This window comes from Aotus nancymaae, unplaced genomic scaffold (genome assembly GCF_030222135.1).
Source record: "Aotus nancymaae isolate 86718 unplaced genomic scaffold, 86718_ANA_hifiasm-v0.15.2.pri h1tg000059l, whole genome shotgun sequence".
Lineage (NCBI taxonomy): Eukaryota > Metazoa > Chordata > Mammalia > Primates > Aotidae > Aotus > Aotus nancymaae.
In genome coordinates this window covers 5,559,870-5,581,959 of record NW_026988473.1, presented here as the reverse complement: position 1 = coordinate 5,581,959, position 22,090 = coordinate 5,559,870, and the positions used below count along the sequence as shown (strand labels likewise).

Genomic DNA, 22,090 nt, shown 5'->3' with positions numbered 1-22,090 from the left:
TCAAGACGTCCTGACCTGAAGGCAGGGCAGGCCTGGACCCTCCGTGGTGGACTGTCTTCGGCCAACCTGGACCTGTCCCGTGCCTCGGGACCAGCGAAGAGTGGCGGAGAGCCCACAGCGAGGGCTCGAGGGTGGGGCCCGGCTCCCAGCAGGGTCGGCCTGGCACCTCTTCAAGGCCTCTCCCAGCTTCCTGGCGCTTCCCAGGCTGCCTGCCTGCATCCCTCCTCCAAGGGAAGGCGGCTTCTTATCTGGGCTTATCTCCTGTCAATTGAGTATTTTCTTTGCTTTGTTTTTGCTGTGGCCTCAGTCAAACAGATGGGGTGGGGAGGCCAGGGAAACAGGCTGGGTGCCTGGGCCGTCTGGCCTTCCTCCCTCAGGGTCAATGCCACGGCCCCAGCCTTCCTCACTTCTGCTGTGGGACCCGGTCCTGCCCACTCCAGTGTATTCCGTATCCAGGCCCCTTAGCAGCCAACTCCCATCTCCCTGACTGGCTGGTGTCCACTGAGGGATGCACTCCAAATCAGTTCCTGGGTCCTCAAATACCAGCTAAATTGCTAACTCCTCGGTGTGATATTCCAGCCTCTCAGAAGCCTGGCCTCCGCTGCTCCCCAATCCTTCCATGGGTTCACTCCTCCCCGTGCGCCGGGAGGGATGACCACCCCTCCCCCACCTCACCTTCAGGTCGCAGCTCTAGCCGCCTCCTTCCTGAAGCCCTCCCTGACTGCCCCGCCGACTCTGGGCCCTCGGGCGCTTCCACGAGCAGAGCCGTGGCGCAACGCATCTCTGTACCCAGCACCAAGCACCGACCTGGGTTATGGGGGGCGCCAATAAATCTTTTTGGAACGGAGCCCCCGGTCTGTCCGGGTCCCCGCGTGAAGCCTTGGTTTCCAATGACCACCCTGCTCCCAGTCCAGGTCCGCTACTCCCTCTCGCCCCGTGTGTCCCGTCCCCGGGCAGCGCTGGCCCTAGGCCGGCCACACAGTAGCTGCTGGCAAGGGCTGACCCAAATAGGAGCCAGTGACTCTTCCTGGGGGGCTGCAGCACGGTTTGCACACCGCGGGATCGGGCGGCCGGCAGCGCTGCGGGCCCAAAGCGCGTGCTGGGCACTTGGACCTGGGCCGCGCAGCCCTGGTCCGCAAGCCGCCCCGACCCCTTCCATCTCTGTCGCTGGATGTCAGGCAAAGCCTCAGTTTCCCTCGTAAGACAACGGCCTCTTTTAAAAGTATCCGTGAGAGCACTACCCCGGCCCGCGGAGCCCCAGTCGATGCACAGAGAAACCTCGGCGGCACAGACGCGGGCTTTATTAACATTTGGTAGCGAGCGCGGCCCGCGGGGCATCGCGGGGGCTTGGTCCCGGTGACGCAACGGTGAAGCCTGGTTCGCGACTTGGCTGAGGCGCCTGGGGGCAGCCCGGTGCCGAAGGGCGGGGCCCCGGAGCCACTTCCGGGGGCTACGAGGGGAAAACGCAAAACTTCCGATGGGACCAAGCCTTCCGCGGCTTCACACGCACCGGAAGGGAATCTGGGTCAGCTCTCCCTCCGAAAGAGACAGCACGGATCCTTTTTTTGCATAAGGCCTGCAGGAAGCACTTCCGCCCATATCCAAGATGGCCGCCCAAGGCGATGGGAACGGGTGGAGTTTCGGGATGTGGAGCGAAGGTCACTGGGAGGGAGCGGAGCCTCCCCTGCCCAAGTTCCGATCCCACCAGGACTGGATGACTTGCGTCCAACTGGAGCTTTGCCGCATCTGCGTTGCTGTGCCCGCGCTCTTCGGGCGAGGAAGTCCCTTCCGGGTGTGGGGAGAAAAGGGTTACATGAGTTAGATTACCAGGGCGGCTCGAGCCAGACCGTCCACTTCCGTGACCCCTCCTCTGAGATCCGGGGGAGATAATGAAGGCCATAACTTCCAGCAGGCTTCACGCTGGGTGGTCGGGGACGCTTGGGAGGACGCATGGGCCCTCAAGAATGGGGACTGGTTAGATCCCAGGAACTCCGTGCCGGGGACGAGAAGAGAGGATACCTAGGGTCCTAAATGGAAAGGCCAGAGCTGGAAACTTAGCACTCAGAAGATGGGACCGCAATTCAAGAATTAAAGGGCCGGCAGCGGTGGTGAGCGCCTGTAATCCTATCACTTTGGGAGGTTGAGGCGGGAGGATTGAGGCCAGGAGTTCCAGACTGCGGTGAGCCGTGATTGCACCACTGCACTCCAGCCTGGGCGACAGAGCATCCAGGTACCAGCCAGGAGCACAAATACTAGTATGCCTGGCCCTCCGCAGGAGCTTTGGCCTGGAGTGGGATCTAGACTACAGATCCCAGCATGCCCTGGGACACACACACACCCGCACACACCCCGGCATGCGCACACACACACGCGCGCGCGCCACCCTCCCCCCCCCCACCCCGCCCTGTCGGGGAGTCCCGCCTGCCCGGGGATTCGGAAAGGAAGAGCTAGGGGGTGGGGGTAAGATCCTGTGACTACAGATCCCAGAATGCTCTGGAGCTAGGAAGGGACCGGACGGCGTTGGGGAGGGGTCGTGGGACAGATCCGGGAGTGCCTTGGGACAAGGAAAGAACAGACCGGCGGGGGGCGTCCTGGTACTATAGATCCTGGCACGCTGGGGACCGGCGCTCACCTTAAAGGAGTCCACAAACTCGTCACTCATCCTCCGGAGCTCGCGGCCATAGCGCTGTGCTGCCCAGAGGTTGGGGGGTGCTGAGCGCGAACGGCCCCGAAAGGGGCTGGGCTCCTCCTCCATCCCTTCGTCCTCCTCCGTCCCTGCGGGGTAGGAGCTGTGGCGACTCCGGGTCTCCACAGCCCCAGCGCCTGCAGAGGGTCAGTGGGTAAAGGGCGACATTAATCTCAGCTCCTCTAAGCCCCTGGCCCTGCCTGAACCCTCCCCGTCAGCTCTGCAGGCGCACTCGTGGGTCTTCCAGGGACGCATCACAGCCCACCTCTCAGGGCCCCAGAGCCGTAGTATGTAAATTGAGGGAAGCTCAGAGGCCTTTGGTGAAGATTCAGGTTAACTTCTCATTAATCCCACGAATCCTTACTGAGTGCCAGTAATGAATGAGGCCCTGTGCCCGGCACAAAATAAGGGATAAGAAATACTAGCTACTCCCCGGCGCGGTGGCTCACGCCTGTAATCCCAGCACTTGGCGAGGCGGGTGGATCACCTGAGGTCAAGAGTTCCGAGGCCAGCCTGAGCAACATGGAGAAACCCTGTCTCTACTAAAAATACAAGTATTAGCCGGGTGTGATGGCGCATGCCTGTAATCCCAGCCACTCGGGAGGCTGAGGCAGGAGAATCGCTTGAACCCGGGAGGCGGAGGTTGAGGTGAGCCAAGATCACACCATTGCACTCCAGTCTGGGCAACAAGAGGGAAACTCCATCTCAAAAAAAAGAAAAGAAAAGAAAAACTAGTTACAATTATTAGTGCAGAACCTTCATGGGGTCTACTGGCAACTCCTGGGTTGGTAGCTATTTCAGCGTGTCTATTTTATATCAGAGGAAGCCAATCCCTTGAACAGGAAGGTATCCTGCCACAGCTGGCAGGACTGAACGCCAGCTCTGCAAGGGACCTGCAGAGGCCCCTGGAGAAGGACCTGTCTGCTACATGTCTGCACCTCTCACAGCGCCTGCTCTGGAGACGGTGTCTGGAACTGTCTGTCGACGTTTTTAGGTACTACTGATGGAGCACTTACGTGTAGGCCAAAACATTCCCTCATTATCCTCCTAACCACCCTGGAGGTGAGCACTAACGTGCTTAGGTGAGGAGACAAAAGCTTGGAGAGTTCAGATTTGCCCAGTTTCTGTCAAGCTGTGGAGGCCTGAGGCTGGAAGGTTCCAAAGGTTTGGTGGAATCCAGAGTCCAGTGATTATCGGCTGAGCTCTGTGTCTCTCCCCTTGTCTAGCCAGCCTTCGACTCTCTGAGCCTGTGTCCTCACGTTGATGAGGGGACAATCCTAGCCCTGAGTCCCAGTGGCTGTATAAAGGTCAGTCACATAAAATAAAAAATGTGAAAGTGCTTTGTGGCTGGGCAGGATACCGCACTCCTGTAATCCCAGCACTTTGGGAGGCCAAGGCAGGCAGATGGCTTGAGTCCAGGAGTTCGAGATCAGCCTGGGCAACATTGCAAAATCCTGTCTCTATTAATTAAAAAATAATATTAATAAAAGAAGGCTAGGCGGGGTGGCACACCTGTAATCTCAGCATTTTGGGAGGCCGAGGTGGGTGGATCACCTGAGGTCTGGAATTTGAGGCCTTGAACTCGGTGAAACCCCATGTCTACTAAAAATACAAATATTAGCCAGGCATGGTAGTTCACACCTGTAGTCCCAGCTCCTCAAGAAACTGAAGCAGGAGAAACGCTTGAACCCAGGGGTGGAGGTTGCAGTGATGCAGAGTGAGACTCTGTCTCAAAATAATAATAATAATAATAAAGAAAGTGCTCTCTAGGCTACAAGTACTCTATGGGTTATTATTCAGAGGTGTGCCTACTGTGGTCTGTTTGGGTGCTTTTTTTTTTTTTTTTTGAGACGAAGTTTGGCGCTTGTTGCCCAGGCTGGAGTGCAATGGTCCGGTCTCAGCTCACTGCAACCTCCACCTCTCATGTTAAAGCGATTCTCCTGCCTCAGCCTCCTGAGTAGTTGGGATTACAGGCATGCCCCACCACATCCAGCTAGTTTTGTATTTTTAGTGGATATTTGGTGAGGCTTGTCTGGAACTCCTGACCTCAGGTGATCCGCCGGCCTTGGCCTCCCAAAGTGCTGGGATTACAGGCGTGAGCCCCCTCGCCCAGTCATGTGGTGGGTTTGAACTGAGCTCTGAGTGCCATCTCCCAATTCCTGCCAACTTCACTCCTCTACGCAGATGGATAAAGACGTAGAACCACTCCCAGGAGCAAATGCTCAGAGCTAAATGACAGAGTGAGAGGCAGGTGGGGAACACGCTTGGTGTTTATGGCAAGGTTTATCTGTTAGGGAGGCTCTTTGGAGGACGTTTTGGAGGACGTAAATTACAGGCCAGGAACTGAATGTCTCCTTCTTCCCCAAAGGACCTGAGGCAGAGCCTGTGGGCCAGTGGAGGCTGCCAAGGGTTCCAGATAGGACACATAACTGAGACACATGACTAAAAGCAAGTAGGCATGGTGGCTCATGCCTGTAATTCCAGCATTTTGGGAGGCAGAGGTGGGCGGATCACTTGAGACCAGGAGTTCAAGACCAGTCTGACCAACATGGCGTAACCCCATCTCTACCAAAAAATACAAAAAAAGGCCAGGTTCAGTGGCTCACGCCTGTAATCCCAACTCTTTGGGAGGCAGAGGTGGGTGGATCCTGCCTCAGCCTCCTGAGTAGTTGGGATTACAGGCATACGCCACCACACCCGGCTAATTTTGTAATTTTAGTGGATATTTGGTCAGGCTGGTCTGGAACTCCTGATCTCAGGTGATCCGCCGGCCTTGGCCTCCCAAAATGCTGGTCAAAGTTTGAGACCAGTCTGACCAACACGGTGAAACCCTGTCTCTACTAAATATACAAAAATTAGCCAGGTGTGGTGGCATGAGCCTGTAATCCCAGCTACTCAGGAGGCTGAGGCAGGAGAATCTCTTCAATCCGGAAGGCGAAGGTTGCAGTGAGATGAGATCATGCCACTGCACTCCAGCCTGGGCAACAGAGCAAGACTCCATCTCAAAAAACAAAACAAAATTAGCTGGGAGTGGTGGTGTGCTTCTGTAGTCCCAGCTACTCAATAGACTGAGGCACAAGAATTGCTTGAACCTGGGAGGCAGAGGTTGCTGTGAGCTGAGATCTCACCATTGCACTCCAGCCTGGGAGACAGGGAGGCTCTGTCTCAAAAAAAAAGGCTGGGGCACAGTGGCTCATGCCTGTAATCCCAGCACTTTGGGAGGCCAAGGCAGGTGGATCACAAGGTCAAGAAATCGAGACCATCCTGGCCAACATGATAAAACCCTGTCTCTACTAAAAATACAAAAATTAGCTGAGTGTGGTAGTGTGCGCCTGTAGTCCCAGCTACTCGGGAGGCTGAGGCAGGAGAATCGATTGAACCCAGTAGGCGGAAGTCACAGTGAGCCAAGATTGTGCTACTGCACTGCAGCCTGGCAACAGAGCAAGACTCTCAACAAAGAAAAAAAAAAGCCAGACATGGTGGTTGATGCTTGTAATCCCAGCACTTTGGGAGGCTGAGGCAGGCAGATCATGAGGTCAAGAGATAGAGACCATCCTGGCCAACATGATGAAACCCCATCTCTACTAAAAATACAAAAATTGGGCAGGCAAATTGCTTGAACCTGAGAGGCAGAGGTTGCAGTGAGTCGAGATTGTGCCACTGCACTCTAGCCTGACGGCAGAGCAAGACTGCATCTCAAAAAGAAAAGCAAGTAAGGGAATGAGAGGACAGAATCTGGAAAGGCCTAGGATAAGATAGGGTGTGATAAGAGTGCCCAGCCATTCTGAGCATCACCAAAACCTGGACCTGGCCCAAGTCAGGCGGGGATACCTCAAGGCCCTGGAGGAGTGAGGTGGTAGTAGGGACAGGCATACTAGGTCAGAAGTAAGGATTGCAGAAGAGAGCCGGGTGTGGCGGCTCATGCCTGTAATCCCAGCACTTTGAAGGATTGCAGATAGGGGCAGGAGAGCCAGGAACAGAAGGGCCCCGACAGAACAGGCCTGTCTGAAGAGTAATTTCCAGTTCTGTGGGCGGTGGCTGTGGAGCAGGGGTCAGCTAGGTAGGCCGGGCCTCGCCCACATTCCTGCTCTGACCTTGGGCCCATTCTCCAACCCTTTGGGGCCCCAGTGTTTTCTGTGAAATGGGGGCAGTTCCCCATCTGCCAGGATTGTCGTGACAACAAATAAGAGCAGGAGAGCCCCCTGCCTGCCCCTCACAGCCTGAGGCCTCTGTCCCAGTGAGGCGAACACCCAGCTCTCCCTGTTGTACAGACAGAGGCAGAGGTTAGGAACTTGCCTGCGGCCATGTGGCTGGCACAGCCTGCTTAGCCACCTAAGTACGCGGGAAAAGGCAGCTCTTCTCCACTAGCTCTGAGTGGGGCCACAGAACCACTGCGCCTGACGGATCCAAGGCCCCACAGGTGGAAGGTGAGTGACTTGCAGCCTGGCACCTGGCCTGAGCCCCACCCCTTTCCCAGGGATCAGAACAAGACACTGACGAGGTGTGGTCGGTGTACATTCATTGATTTGATCCTTGTCACACCCTATCAGGGAGGTTCCTCATGGGAAGAAGAAACTAAGGCAGAGAGCGTAAGTAACTTGCCCAAGATCACAGAGCTAGAAGGCAGCAGAGCTGGGATCCTAACCCAACCAGTGTGGCTTCAGGGGCTGTGTGCTTAGCTGTCATGCCGCAGGCTCCTTCCAGGTGTACCGTGGGCTCCCCTGGAGGCCTAGGCTGGGGAAGGCCCCCTGGAGCCTTCTGCTAGGGCCAGTTCTGCCCGGAGCCTGTCCTATGGGGTGGGAGTTTTTCACCAAATTCATGGACTTAACAATGCCAAGCCAGTCGTCATCAAGATGACACCTATTTATGCAAATTGAATTATATATAAAAATACAGCTGGGCGCAGTGGGAGGCCAAGCACTTTGGGAGGCCAAGGCAGGTGGATCACTTGAGGTCAGGAGTTCAAGACCAGCCTGCCCAACATGGTGAAACCCTGTCTGTACTAAAAATACAAAAAATTAGCCAGGCGTGGTGGCGGGCGCCTCCCAGCTACTTGGGAGGCTGAGGCAGGAAAATCGCTTGAACCCAGGAGGCAGAGGTTGCAGTGAGCTGAGATCCAGCCTGGCTGACAAGAGCGAAACACCATCTGTAATAATAATATGGGCCAGGCGTGGTGGTTCATGCCTGTAATTCCAGCACTTTAGGAGGCCAAGGCGGGTCAGGAGTTCAAGACCAGCCTGGCCAAGATGGTGAAACCCTGTCTCTACTAAAAATACAAAAAAATTAGCCAGGCATGGTGGTGGGCACCTGTAACCCCAGCTACTCGGAAGGCTGAGACAGAGAATTGCTTGAACACAGGAGTTGGAGGTTACAGTGAGCCAAGATTGTGCAACTGCACTCCAGCCTGGGTGACAGAGTGAGACTTTATCTCCAAAAAAATAAAATAAAATAAATAATAATACATATTTATTTTATTATTATTATTTTTAGAGGGAGTCTTGCTTTGTCATGCAGGCTAGAGTGCAGTGATGCAATCTCAACTCAATGCAACCTCTGCTCACAGGGTTCAAGTGATTCTCCTGCCTCAGTCTCCTGAGTAGCTTAGATTACAGGCACCCACCACTGTGCCCAGCTAAATTTTGTATTTTAGTCAAGATGGGGTTTTGCCATGTTGGCCAGGCTGCCTTGAACTCCTGACCTCAAATGATCCACCCACCTCAGCCTCCCAAAGTGTTGGGACTACAGGCATGAGCCACAGCACCCAGCTATATTTTATTTATGTTTTTTTTTTAGAGGGAGTCTCGCTCTGTCACCCAGGCTGGATTGCAGTGGTGTGATCTTGGCTCACTGCGACCTTTACCTTTGGGTTCAAGGGATTCTCCTGCCTCAGCCTCCCAATTAGCTGGGACTACAGGTGCATGCCACCATGCCCAGCTAATTTTTTTGTATTTTTAGTAGCGATAGGGTTTCAGGATGTTGGCCAGGATGGTCTTGATCTCCTGACCTCATGATCAGCCCGCCTTGGCAGCCCAAAGTGCTGGGATTACGGGAGTGAGCCACCATGCCCAGCTGGTATTTATATATATATTTTAATAGAGATTGGGTCTCCCTGTGTCTCTCTCTCACCCTGACTGGAGTGCAGTGCTTCAATCTCGGCTCACTGCAGCCTAAAAATCCTGGGCTCCAGTGATCCTCCCACCTTGGCCTCCCAAAGTGCTGGAATTACAGATGTGAGCCACCTCCCCCAGCATAAATTGAATTTCTAAAAAGTGTCCTATTTACTGGAAAAAACCCAGGGGAGTTTCTGTGAATTCCCTGGGGGAATTAGAGGGCTGGGGCAGGGCCTAGGCCAGCCTCTCCCTTCTCTGGGGAAGGAAGGGGGTGTGGTTCCTCCTTGGGTCTGAGCATGGGTGGGTGCCCAGGCCTGTCCACTCTTGCCGTCCGCCTAGAGAGCCTGGCCCGGAGCTGGGGTGTGGAAGTGGGGGTGGCGGCTGTGGCTAGAAGTGCCCCAGGCCCCAGCAAGGCACCTCCAGCTTTACATTCTCTGTGTGTCAGGCTTCTGAGTCAGTGGCTGGGGCGGACATCCCTGCTGATGCTTTCGAGAGCATCCTTGCACTGGGATTCTCAGATGAGGAAGCAGAGGCACACTTAATTACAACACACTTGCATGCTTAGTGCACACTTAATTAAAACAGTGGTGTTCCAGACCGTTTGGAGCAGTGAAGCTCTGCCATCAGGCAGGGCTGGGTTTGGATCCTGCCCCTACCACATGCCGACCACACACAATCTGCTGCCGGGGGAGGCTGACATCATGGTGGCCAGTGCTATCGCCCCACCCTGGACAGACACTCACAGCCTGTCAGCCTCTGGCACCTGCAGGCCTCGGCATTGATTACAGCCTGCCAGGACAGAAGCCCCTTCAGGCCTGCAGATCACATCCCCTACCTTGCTCAGAGCTGATAAAATCAGAAAGCACTCTAAAGTTGACAAATGTTTCCTTTTTCTTTTCATTCTTTTTTTTTTTTTTTTTTTGAGACAGAGTTTCACTCTTATTACCCAGGCTGGAGTGCAATGGCGTGATCTCAGCTCACCGCAACCTCCGCCTCCTGGGTTCAAGAAACTCTCCTGCCTCAGCCTCCCGAATAGCTGGGACTACAGGCGTGCTCCACCATACCCAGCTAATTTTTGTATTTTTAGTAGAGATGGGGTTTCACCATGTTGACCAGGATGGTCTCGATTTCTTGACCTCGTGATCCACCTGCCTCAGCCTCCCAAAGTGCTGGGATTATAGGTGTGAGCCACCCCGCCCGGCCAATGTTTCCTTTTTCTTTTTACAAAACAGCGACAGGGTGTCTCTCTGTCACCCAGTCTGGAGTGCAGTGGCACGATCTCAGCTCCCTGAAGCCTCAAAATCCTAGCCTCAATTGATTCTCCCACCTCAGCCTCCTGAGTAGCTTGGACTACAGGCACCACCATGCCCAGCTAATTTTTTAATTTAAAAAATTTTTAGAGACAGGGTCTTGCCATCTTGCCCAGGCTGGTCTCAAACTCCTGCCCTCAGGTGATCCTCCTGCCTCGGCCTCCCAAAGTGCTGAGATTACAAGTATGAGCTATTGAAGCCAGCTGGCAAATGTTTGTTCGCTTTCTTTTCCCTTTCTCAAGTAGCTGAAAATGTTTTTTTTCTTTCTTTTTTTTTTAAGACTGAGTCTTGCTTTGTTACCCAGGCTGGAGTGCAGTGTTGCAGTCTTGGCTCACTGCAACCTCCGCCTCCCAGGTTCAAGTGATTCTCCTGCCTTAGCCTCCCGAGTAGCTGGGACTACAGGAGTAGTCCCAGCCACTGTGCCTGGATAAGTTTTGTATTTTTAGTACAGATGGGGTTTCACCATCTTGATCAGGCTGGTCTTGAACTCCTGACCTCATGATCCACCTGCCTTGGCCTCGCAAAGTGCTGGGATTACAGGTGTGAACCACCTCACCCGGCCAAAATGTTTTCTATAAAGGGGGTTCACTGGGCCATATGGCCTCTGTGATAACCACCTCGCCCGGCCAAAATGTCTTCTATAAAGGGGGTTCACTGGGCCATATGGCCTCTGTGATAACCGCTCAGCTTTGTGGCTAGAGCTTACGGGAAACCATAATCCATGTGTAAATGAATACACTTTACCTTGCTGTGTTCCACTAACACTTTATTTAGGAACCCTGAAATCTGAATTTTACACAATGTTCACATGTTACAAAATATTGTTCTTTGGATTTTTGTCCATGATTTAAAAATGTGGGCCCAATGTGGTGGCTCATGCCGGTAATCTCAACCCTTTCAGAGGCCAAGGCAAAAGGACTTGAGGCCAGGAGTTTGAGACCAGCCTGACCAACATAGTAAGACCCCTGTCTCTACAAGAATCAAAATAAAAAATTGGCTGGGCATGGTGGCATGCATCTGTAGTCCCAGCTACTTAGGAAGCTGAGGTGGGGGAGGGCTGGAGCCCAGAAATTCAAGGCTTTATAAATATACAAAATATTGGCTGGGTGCAGTGGCTCACACCTGTAATCCTAGCACTTCAGGAGGCCGAGACAGGAGGATCACTTGAGGTAAAGAGAGACCAGCCTGGTCAAGATGGTGAAACCTCATCTCTACTAAAAAATAGAAAAAAAATTAACCGGGTGTGGTGGTGGGCGGCTGTAATCCCAGCTACTTGGGAGGCTGAGGCAGGAAAATCACTTGAACCCGAGAAGTAGAGGTTTTGGTGAGCCAAGATCTCACCACTGCACTCCAGCCTGGGCAACAGAGCAAGACTACATCTCAGAAAAGAAATTACACATTTTTGGCCCGGCGTGGTGGCTCACGCCTGTAATCTCAGCACTTTGGGAGGCTGAGGCGGGCAGATCATGAGGTCAAGAGATCGAGACCATCCTGGCCAACATGGTGAAACCCCATCTGTACTAAAAGTACAAAAAATTAGCCAGGTGTGGTGGTGCATGCCTGTAGTCCCAGCTACTCGGGAGGCTGAGGCAGGAGAATTGCTTGAAACCAGAAAACGGAAGTTGCAGTGACCTGGGATCACACCACTGCACTCCAGCCTGGTGACAGAATGAGACTCTGTCTCAAAACAAACAAACAAACAAAAATTACACATTTATATATATATATAAAATAAAAAATATATATACATAAGATAATAACAATGGCAGTAGTAATAAGAGCAGCAAACACTTAGCCCTCCTCTGAGCCAGGCACTGTTTCCAAGCATTTTTCCTGTATTACCTCATGAGGTCCTTGCTACATCCCTGTGAGGTGGGACTAGTTCTATTCCCATTTACACAGACGAGGAACCTCAGGGAGATGGAGTTAATCAACCTGCTCAAGCTCAACCTGCTGGGAAGGGCAGAGCCGCGTTTGAACCCTGCAGTCTGGCCCAGGGGCTGGCGCTGGGCTGCTTCTCTCTGCCCTCCACCGTCCATACCTGTTCAGACACTGAACTGTGTGAGCTGTCCACAGCAAAGGGGGCTACAGACCCTGGCCTGGGGACAGCTCGGCCGGCCAGCAGGGGCCGGTGGCAGGGACTGTGAAGAGTGACCAAAGCCAGTGTGAGTCCCTCTGTGCAGGTCGTGGGGACAGAGGCCCCATGAGTGACTGTACCGAGGGTGAGTTGCTCTGCGCAGGTAGAGAGGGACAGAGGCCCCGTTGCTCTGGCAGGGCACTGGCACTTGCCGACCATTTTTGGGAAATCACTTGCTTTTGGAGACACTGAAAACTAAACCGAAAGCTTAAGAAGCCCAGCTCTGTCCTCACCTGGCGGCCGTCTTCTCCTGCAGCCCTCTTTCCTGTGGGTCTGCAGCTGGGGGTGGGGGCAGGTGTCCTCCGCTTTGCTCCTTATTACTGCGCAGGCCCCTCCCAGGCCCGGCTCCCCGTCAGGTCCCTGGCCTGTGCTGAAAGTTACTCCCATCCTCTGCCACTCCCCATCTCCTTTCTATACCTTGCTACTCCTTCTCCCATGATCTTGTCCCACTCTCCCCTCAGACTCATTCCCAGGGGCATAACCTAGGCCTGGTCACCATCAAATACCTCCATCTCAAGCTTCCCAGCAGCTGACCCGACCTGTGTGGGTCATGCCCTTGGGACCCCAACTCCAACGATGCTGCAGCTTCCCAGGGCCCACTCTTCTCCCCGAAGCTGAGCCAGCCTGCACCCCACACCCACCCTTCCTTCCTTTGCACACACCTGAAGCCCCTGCCCATAACTGGGCTGAGACAAGCACAACCCTGGTTTACTTCTCCCTGCCAGCTCCCACCAGCACCCTGCTAGAAATCCCACCAGATGCTTAAAAGCCGCCTCTAGCCCACCCTCTAGGGTGGCCTCCAGATCCTCCCCCACCCTTCGTGTGTTTCTTCTCCATTAAACAACTTCATCCTACTGGGTGCTCAAGCCAGATTCCTTGGTGTTGGCTGGGCACTGCAGCTTGTGCTTGTAATCCCAGCACTTTGGGAGGCCAAGGTGGGAGGATCACTTGGGGCCAGGAATTCAAGACCAGCCTGGCCAACATAGCAAAATCTTGTCTCTAAAAGTAATAATCATTTTATTTATTCTTTTATTTTTTGAAACAGTGTCTTGCTCTGTCGCCCAGGCTAGAGTGCAATGGTGTGATCTCAGCTCACTGCAACCTCTGTCTCTGGGGCTCAAGCACTTATCATGCCTCAGTCTCCTGAGTAGCTGGGATGACAGGTTCGCACCACCACGCCCGGCTAATTTTTGTATTTTTTTTAATAGAGATGGGGGGTTTCACCATGTTGGCCAGGCTGGTCTTGAATTCCTGACCTCAGGTGACCCGCCGCCTCAGCCTCCCAAAGTGCTGGGATTACAGGTGTGAGCCACTCATGCCCAGCCTTATTTTTTCTTTTTTTGAGATGGAATCTCACTCTGCTGCCCAGGCTCGAGTGTAGCGGCATGATTTGAGCTCACTGCAACTTCCACCTCCTGGGTTTAAGTGATTCTCCTGCCTCAGCCTCCCAAGTAGCTGGGATTACAGGCACCTGACACCACATCGGCTAATTTGTGTATCTGTAGTAGAGACAGAATTTCACCATGTTGGCCAGGCTGCTCTCAAACTTCTGACCTCAAGTGATCTGCCTGCCTCGGCCTCTGGATGTGCTGCACCCAGCACAATAATAAGTTGGTTTTTTTTTTTTGCGACGGAGCCACTGCACCCAGCCAATAATACATTTTTTCTTTCTTTTTTTTTTTTGCGACGGACTCTTGCTCTGTTGCCCAGGCTGGAGTGCAGTGGTGCGATCTGGGCTCACCGCAACCTCCACCTCCCGGTTCAAGCGATTCTCCTGCGTCAGCCTCATAAGTAGGTGGGATTACAGGTACGTGCCACCATGGCAAGATAATTTTTGTATTTTTAGTAGATACAGGGTTTCACCATGTTGGTCAGGCTGGTTTCGAACTCCCGACCTCATGATCTGCCCACCTCAGCCTCCCAAAGTGCTGGGATTACAGGCATGAGCCATCGCATCCAACCAATAATAATTTTTAAAAAATTCCTTGGCATCATCCTGGCTCCTCTCTTTCCCTCACACCCCACATCCAGTCCATAAGCAGATCCTGCCAGCTCTGCTTTAAAAATAAATCCAGAGGCCAGCTACTTCTCACCACCTCCCTGGTGACTCTCTGAATATCTAAATCAGACCATGCTGCCTCTGCCCAAAGCCTTCCCAGGTTTTCACTCAAAGGCAAAGCCAGAGTCCTTACAATGACCTTCAACTTCAGGTCTCCAAGTATCCTTTCCTAAACACCCTCCCCTAGACCCACCCTGGCTGGGAGCAGATGTTGCCCTCAGGGCCTTAGCATCTGCCCTTCCCTCTGCCTGGAACACTCCCCACATCCATGTGGCCTTGGCTCCAGCGTTGCCTCTCAGCAAGGTGAGCGCTGCCGCCTCTGCTACCATCACTCCCCCAGCCCCCGTGACTCCGGATTCTCTCAACTCTTTTCCACGCTGCCCCTACACAAACCTGCTCACGAATGACAGGATGCACTTTTGTGCTTGTTTGCTTATGGCCTATCCTCTCCACCTCAACAGAATGTAAGCTCCACAAGGGCAAGGATTCCTGACACCTGGTTCCCTGAGGTCCCCCTTAGCCACTGGAACAGCCTGTGTCACAAGGAAAACAATGATTGTACGGAGCGAGCAAACGTGGAGTCTGTGGGGGACAGAGAACAGGGTGAGTCTGTGAGCAGGAAAACAGCCCAGTGCAAGCTCAGGAAGCTAAAGAAGGCTGTGGAGGCTGGGCATGGTAGCTCATGCCAGTAATCCCAACACTCTGGGAGGCCGAGGTGAGAAAATCACTTGGGCCCAGGAATTCAAGACCAGGCTGGGCAACAAAGCAAGACCCCACATCTACAAAAAATACAAAATTAGCTGGGTATGGTGGCATGCACCTGTGGTCCCAGCTATTCTGGAGGCTGAAGCAGGAGGACTGTTTGAGTCCAGGAGTTTGAGACCTGCCTGGGGAAAGAGACCCCACCCCTGCCCTCGTCTCTAAGGAAAAAGTGAAAAATGCCAGGCGTGGTAGCTCATGCCTGTAATCCCAGCACTTTGGGAGGCTGAGTCGGGGTCGGATCAAGACTATACCCACTAACACGGTGAAACCCTGTCTCTACTAAAAATACACAAAATTAGCCAGGCGTGGTGGCTTGCACCTGAAGTCCCGGCTACTCCGGAGGCTGAGGCAGAAGAATTGCTTGAACCTGGGACTCAGGGGTTGCAGTGAGCCAAGATCATGTCACTGCACTCCAGCCTGGGCAATACAGTGAGATTCCATCTTAAAAAAAGAGAAAAAAGAAAAAGAAAAAGTGAAAAATAATTTAACTGGGTGTGGTCCACACACCTGTATTCCCAGTTACTTGGGAGGTTGAGGTGGGAGGATCACTTAAGCCCAGAAGTTCCAGGCTGCAGTGAGCTGAGATTGCATCTCTCTACTCTCTCCTTGATGACAGAGTGAGACCCTGCCTCAAAAAAAAAAAAAAAAAGAAAAGAAAAGAAAAAAAACAAGCTATGGGGTCCAATCTGAGAGAAGGGAGTGTGTGTGCGTAAGAGAGGGAGGGGGAGGAGGCCTCTTACGCCTTCTTAATCCTGAAAATGGGGAGGAGGTCGTTTAAGCTTCAGTGCAATAGTGACCTGACCTAGTTTTCTATTTTTAGAGATGGGGTCTGGCTGTATTGCCCAGGCTGGTCTTGAATCCCTGGGCTCAAGCCAGCCTCCTGAGTAGCTGGGACTACAGACATGTGCCACCCCACCCGGCTTGACCTAGTTTCTTTGTTCCGAAATTATCTGTTGTTGTTCCAGGTGTCAAGGCCAGTGTGCCCAGCCTATTGGGTGGAGCCTATTGAGAAATGGCCGTGACCCCCAGTGTTCATCCTTCCATCTTGCAGCCTGTGGTTCCCACCACACACAGCCCCACTGTCTGGGAGGACTGTCTGCCCCTTGAGGTCACCTGCTCCTGGCAACTGTGTCAGGACAGCCTTGCTATAGGTTCGAGCAACAGGACAAGAAAACACACCCGGGAGCTGGAAGGCCCAATCCCAGGGAAAGCACATAGCCTGGGGCAGGGCACCAAGGAGCCTTCCAGCCCTACCTCCTAAGGAAGGAAACGCCAGGCAAGTGTAACCTTAGGCAAGTCACTTTTCCTTTTTGGATCGCTGCCTGCCTGTCACTGATTTCTGTCCTGGCCCCACACTAATAGCTGCCCATTATATATATATATATAGGGGTGTGTGTGTATTTTAAGAGATGGAGTCTCCCTATGTCACCCAGGCTCGCCTTGAACTTCTGGGCTCAAGCGATCCTCCTACCTTGGCCTCCCCACGTGCTGGGATTACAGGTGTGAGCCACCAGGCCTGGCAGCTACCATTTTGCAGCTTTAATATGCACCAGCTCTGTAATCAAGTGAATCCTATATTTTCCCGCTAATTAACCCAACAGTCCTACAATGGTGGTGATTAATTGCTCTGTTTTACAAAAGAGGAAACAGGCTCTGAGAGGTTGGGGACTGCCCCGAAGCCTTCAGTGCGTGTGGATGCAGCTGGGATGCAGGGAGCCAGTGGGCTAGAAGTGAGGTGACCCAGCAGGTGGAGGCAGTGGAGTACTCACCTCCATGGTGGCTGCTGCTGGTTGGCTGTCCCTGCTGGTGACTGGCGTCCCCTGGGAGGCCTGGGGCCTGGCGTGGATGCTTGCCAGAGCCTGGGGGCCTGTCCCCTGCGGTGCTGGGGCTCAGGCCCCTCTCTGCAGAGCTGGAGTCTTCCTGCTCACTCGGCTCAAACTCTGGGATCTGGAACATGCTCTGGGCTGTGAGGACAAGACGTTAGGTAGTCAAGGCACAGCTCGGGCCAACGGTAGTCCTGGAAGGCAGAGGCAGGTGCCCCTGGCTCCCTCTCCCACCCTGGCGCCCCCAAGCCCGCCAGGCCTCCCGGGCCCTCATCTGTCTGCTGGGTCTGGCCTGGCAGGAGCTGAAGCTGTCGGCTCAGGACCTCAGTCTCCCCTCAGAACCCTGGTGGACCCAGGCCCCTACCCAGGGGCCTACCCAGGTCCCGCCCCGCCCGTGGTGACGGCGGACAGGTCTCACCCCAAGCCCGATCTCGAGGCCCCTGACCCGGGCCTGCCGCCTCCCTCCAGCAACCGGGCTCCCGGCCCTAGTTGCCTGGGCAACGGGAACTGTCAGCGACCTGCCCCAATCACCTCTCGAAACGTCACTCGGGTAGGTCCAGAGGCGGGGTCAACCCGGCCCGGCCCCGCCTCCCCACCCCCATCCCGACCTCCTAGCCCACCGCCTTTTTCCTACCTCCTGCGGCCCGGGTGCTCACATCCCTACTGCCTCACACCTTGGGTGTGTGTAGGAGCAGGAGAGGGATTCTCTAGGGTCCCCATTTGGAACCTGGAGACCTGCTTCTGCAGACAAGTCCTTCAGCCCCTCTGGGCCTTAGTTTCCCCTCAGTGAAGTGGGGATGGTGACAGCTCCCCCGGGAGCCAGTGAAAACTTTGTGAAAGGAGTGATTACTACGGGCGAAGGCGCTCGGCACAGCCGCAACTGAAGCTCAACCGTCGGATACGATTATTGTTGCTATTGTTACCGCTCCGCCTGGACTGGGTGACCCGGTCGGAAAGTCCCGTTCCCCGCTCCTCCTCCCAGGCGTGGAAGCTTCGCGCCGCCCGCCTCGGGGGACACCTCCCGCACCATCTCGGGGGCACTGGAGATAAGGGAGGGAACCTCCTCCCTGGCTGGGATGGCTGCCCGGGCGCGGGAGGAGGGCCGGGGACCCGGTGAGGGTGGACCGTAGAGCCCGCGGGGGCTTCGCGCCTGGCAGGCGGCAGGCCAGGTGAGCGGGGCCGCGGGCGCGGCGGGGCGGGGGGCGGGCCCGCGCGGGGGATTCGGGGCTCCGCGGGTTCAGACCCGGGGGCGGGGCCCGGGGGCCATCTTGGCTATGGGCGGAAGTTTTCTTTGGAGACCGAGGGACGAGGATTTGTTGTTGTCCCCGGCCGGGAGGCAAGACCCCGATTTGGGGATGGGGGAAGAGATGCGTGGGAACTGGCGGCCCCCCGAACTAGTAAAGGCTGGCGGCCCGGGGCACGGCCCACCCGGGGGCCCCCTGTATGAGGCACAGCCCCCGCAACTCGGCCGCCCGCCTGCCGCCTCCCGTAACCCCGGGCGCCCGCCAGCGGCGCAGCTCGTGCCAATTCTCGAACGGCTCCACGCCGGGTGCGGCGCTAGACTGCGGAGCCAGCCCGGCCCCTGCGCAATTTGCGTAGCGAACGGCGCCCGCGCAGGCGCAGGAGGGGGCGGAGCAGCGGGAGCCGGGGAGCCGGAGCCCCGGGTCCCCACGATCTGAGCCGGCTCTCCCAGCAGCGGCCTGAGGACCTGGCATCCGCCTCCTCCCGCCCCTTGAGGCTGGAGAGTGGACGCGGTGGAGGGGTGGGGCGGGGGCAGCTTTCGAGAATTCCGAGGATAGAAGGCAGAGGCCCTCCCCATCCGCATTATTGGAGGAGAGAGCCTCCCCCAACTTGGGGAGGGGGAGAGCGGGGCATTGGGCGCCCCCGCTAGCGGCCGCTGCCCTGGGCCGACGGGCATCGGCCGGCTCTCCCCCTCCAGCCAGGACGACACGAGCGATTCAGGCCAGGGACTCCTTTCCTTGGGCCTCTGCATCCCCCCATCCCTGGCTCTGGGGTAGGCCCAGGGAGGAGACACCACCAACCCTCACCCGATCTGCCCTGGAGAGAAGAGACTGCCCTTCCATGCCCCTGAGTGAGGGGCCTGGGGCCCAGGCTGCACGTGTTCCCCAAGGGCAGGGGTCTCTCTGTTGAGGAGGAGAGGCCTGTCAGCCACAACTTCTTTCCTCCTGAGCGCCCCATCTCCCTCTCTGCACCCTGCAATTCCCACCCCTCCGTATTTATTTCCTTGGTCCCGCCGACAGCCCCTCCTTCTCTGTCTCCGGGATTCAGGCCTCCCTCCCTGACATGGAGAGTAACCTGTCTGGCCTGGTGCCTGCTGCCGGGCTGGTGCCTGCGCTGCCACCTGCTGTGACCCTGGGGCTGACAGCCGCCTACACCACCCTGTATGCCCTGCTCTTCTTCTCCGTCTATGCCCAGCTCTGGCTGGTGCTCCTGTATGGGCACAAGCGTCTCAGCTATCAGACGGTGTTTCTGGCCCTCTGTCTGCTCTGGGCTGCCTTGCGTACCACCCTCTTCTCCTTCTACTTCCGAGATACTCCCCGAGCCAACCGCCTGGGGCCCTTGCCCTTTTGGCTTCTCTACTGCTGCCCTGTCTGCCTGCAGTTCTTCACCCTGACGCTTATGAACCTCTACTTTGCCCAGGTAACCAACTGTGGTCCCGGGTGGGGGGTGGGAGGTGGCAAGCCTCAAGGACCCACAGGAGTGAAGGGCATCTCTGCTTGTAGGTGGTGTTCAAGGCCAAGGCGAAGCGTCGGCCAGAGATGAGCCGAGGCTTGTAAGTACTGGGGACACTGGTGGGCCCAGCCTCCAGGTCAGGGGCAGAGGACAGTCCCATATAGATCCCTTCCCACCTCTCAGGGCTGAGACAAGGGGAACCCAGGGAATGTCTGTGGAAGAGCTTGGAAAAGTTAAAGCACCTGGCACAGATGGCTCAGCAGAGGCGTTGCAGATAGATCTGCAAGGCACAAGAATAGGAATGGTCGTGGTAGTGTGAGGGAGAGGGTCCCAGTGTCATCCATCGTGGAGGGTGAGCTGGAGGCTCCAGCCATGGAAGAACCAAAGCCATATGCATTCCTGGGTGACCTTGGGCCCCAATGCACCTGTCATTTATCCAGTGTCTTATGGTTTATAAAGAGCTTTTCCAGCCATCTTTCATTTGTACGATTTCCCTGAGTTATCCTCCCTCAAGAGATGAAGAAACTGAGGCCCAGCCAGGTAAGGCAGCAGGATCAAGGTCACAGAGCTGGGGCTCAGACCGAGACTTCTGACTCCAGTTGGTACACCTTCTGACCTCTTTGGGCCTCAGTTTCCCCATCTGCAAGAGTGGAGGAACAGGACTCAGACTTGATGCTCTGAGTGCGGTGGACATTGGGGTTTCCTGCAGGAGGTGGGGCAGGTGGTGAGTGCCGAGGGTCCGGGCTGACTGTGCTGTGGCTGCAGGCTGGCCGTCCGAGGGGCCTTTGTGGGGGCCTCGCTGCTCTTTCTGCTGGTGAACGTGCTGTGTGCTGTGCTCTCCCACCGGCGCCGGGCACAGCCCTGGGCCCTGCTGCTTGTCCGAGTCCTGGTGAGCGACTCCCTGTTTGTCATCTGTGCGCTGTCTCTTGCTGCCTGCCTCTGCCTCGTCGCCAGGCGGGCCCCCTCCACTAGCATCTACCTGGAGGCCAAGGTAGGGCCACAGCACTGATGCCCAGGTGTCCTTTGGGGTCTCTGGGCAGCGGTTCTCGGGGTATAGAGGAAGCTGGGAGCCTTCTCTCCCTGAGAGTCCTCTGTTGTTACCTGTGCCAGGGGACCAGTGTGTGCCAGGCGGCCGCCATGGGTGGTGCCATGGTTCTGCTCTATGCCAGCCGGGCCTGCTACAACCTAACAGCACTGGCCTTGGCCCCCCAGAGCCGGCTGGACACCTTCGATTACGACTGGTACAATGTGTCTGATCAGGTGGGCATACGCAGTCTGCTGCCTCCTTAGTAGCCGTGGGACCGTGGCCCCAGCTGGCCTGGGCCCTGTCCCACTGCCCCTTTGGCATGACTGCAGACTGGCACAAGCCCCTGCCTTCCCACAGGCGGACCTGGTGAATGATCTGGGGAACAAAGGCTACCTGGTGTTTGGCCTCATCCTCTTCGTGTGGGAGCTGCTGCCCACCACCCTGCTGGTGGGCTTCTTCCGGGTGCACCGGCCCCCACAGGACCTGGTAAGGGTCTGCACCCTCCTCTGTGGGGCTGGTGGAGAGGGGCAGATGCTGGGAATCCTGGGGTTGGGGTCTGAAGACAGGTGTGGGAGGTTGGTGCGGGACAGGAGTGAGTATTGATGCTTCCTCCCCCAGAGCACCAGCCACATCCTCAACGGGCAGGTCTTTGCCTCCCGGTCCTACTTCTTCGACCGGGCTGGGCACTGTGAGGACGAGGGCTGCTCCTGGGAGCACAGCCGGGGTGAGAGCACCAGGTAGGAGCCCTGGCACCACCTCAGCACCCCTGGACCCCCACCTGGCTCCATTGAGCTACGGGGGACCGAGAGAGCCCTGCCATGGCCTCTGTGTCCCCATCTGTACTAGGTGAGGTCCCCTTGGTTTCTGTTGCTAAAACCTCCACCCCTTGCCTAGAGGTGCACTTCGGCCTGAGCCCCGAAGGTGTAGGTCACAGGGGTTGTATTCTGAGCCTCTCTTCCTTCTGCAGCTTTTGTGACTGGCCCTGGTCACTGTCCTGAGACTGACCCTGTTTCTCTGCCTGCAGCATGTCGGGCAGCCTAGGCTCTGGGAGCTGGTATGGCACCATCGGGCGTGAGCCGGGCTGGTATGGGGGCAGCCAGGCGAAGACCACTCCTCTGCTCTTCTCCCAGGTGCCAGGACCAGGCGGCCACCACCACAGTCTCTACTCCACCCCACAGACGTGATTCCCCCTCCCTCTCCCCACAGAATACCCAGGCCCCAGTCCCCCTCACCCTAGGACCCTGTGCCAAGTTTGTCTGCCACTTCTTGCCCAGGATCCTGGGGGTCGTGGCTGCCCCCTCCTCTGGCCGGCTCCTTGCTGCTCCTGTCATAGTGAGCTTGTGCCATCCCCCTAGGATGGGGGCGTGGCCCTGGCTGCCAGATGCCCACAGCACCCTGGCATGACCTGCCACCCCTTCTTCCACACCGGAGCCAGCTACCTCTCCTGTGCCTGCCACTCAATAAACAGTGTCTGCACCCCAC

At 55.9% G+C, this 22,090-nt stretch overlaps 2 protein-coding genes across 6 annotated transcripts; one reads left to right on the top strand and one right to left on the bottom strand.

The window, feature by feature from the left end:
• Positions 1 to 1,353: 1,353 nt before the first annotated feature.
• On the bottom strand, positions 1,354 to 17,876 carry BAD (BCL2 associated agonist of cell death). Of its 4 annotated transcripts, none has more exons than XM_064364788.1 (5): positions 17,522 to 17,876; positions 16,834 to 17,028; positions 3,268 to 3,390; positions 2,633 to 2,823; positions 1,354 to 1,785 (listed from the first exon to the last, which is right to left on the bottom strand). In XM_064364788.1, the coding sequence occupies exons 2-5, from the start codon at positions 17,018 to 17,020 to the stop codon at positions 1,660 to 1,662; spliced, it is 627 nt and encodes a 208-aa protein (XP_064220858.1). In that variant the 5' UTR covers positions 17,021 to 17,028; positions 17,522 to 17,876; the 3' UTR covers positions 1,354 to 1,659. The 4 variants fall into 4 exon arrangements, with proteins under 4 accessions (XP_064220858.1, XP_064220856.1, XP_064220857.1 ...); XM_064364786.1 differs by lacking the exon at positions 17,522 to 17,876 and adding an exon at positions 17,306 to 17,369; XM_064364787.1 differs by lacking the exon at positions 17,522 to 17,876 and adding an exon at positions 17,264 to 17,316.
• GPR137 (G protein-coupled receptor 137) lies at positions 17,518 to 22,090 on the top strand. Of its 2 annotated transcripts, none has more exons than XM_012463090.2 (8): positions 17,518 to 18,056; positions 19,177 to 19,548; positions 19,632 to 19,681; positions 20,347 to 20,572; positions 20,692 to 20,841; positions 20,966 to 21,094; positions 21,227 to 21,345; positions 21,739 to 22,090. In XM_012463090.2, the coding sequence occupies exons 2-8, from the start codon at positions 19,192 to 19,194 to the stop codon at positions 22,010 to 22,012; spliced, it is 1,305 nt and encodes a 434-aa protein (XP_012318513.1). In that variant the 5' UTR covers positions 17,518 to 18,056; positions 19,177 to 19,191; the 3' UTR covers positions 22,013 to 22,090. The 2 variants fall into 2 exon arrangements, with proteins under 2 accessions (XP_012318513.1, XP_012318514.1); XM_012463091.2 differs by having other exon boundaries at positions 21,633 to 22,090.

Excerpts from the sequence above, each read along its gene's own strand:
- GPR137 (XM_012463090.2), top strand. The coding sequence starts at position 19,192 with ATGGAGAGTAACCTGTCTGGCCTGGTGCCTGCTGCCGGGCTGGTGCCT. Across the intron at positions 19,682-20,346 it reads CCAGAGATGAGCCGAGGCTT|GCTGGCCGTCCGAGGGGCCT; the intron begins GTAAGTACTGGG and ends CTGTGGCTGCAG. Across the intron at positions 21,095-21,226 it reads ACCGGCCCCCACAGGACCTG|AGCACCAGCCACATCCTCAA; the intron begins GTAAGGGTCTGC and ends TTCCTCCCCCAG.
- BAD (XM_064364788.1), bottom strand. The coding sequence starts at position 17,020 with ATGTTCCAGATCCCAGAGTTTGAGCCGAGTGAGCAGGAAGACTCCAGC. Across the intron at positions 3,391-16,833 it reads CAGCAGCAGCCACCATGGAG|ATGGAGTTTCCCTCTTGTTG; the intron begins GTGAGTACTCCA and ends CTTTTTTTTGAG. Across the intron at positions 2,824-3,267 it reads CCGAGTGGCTGGGATTACAG|GCGCTGGGGCTGTGGAGACC; the intron begins GCATGCGCCATC and ends GACCCTCTGCAG.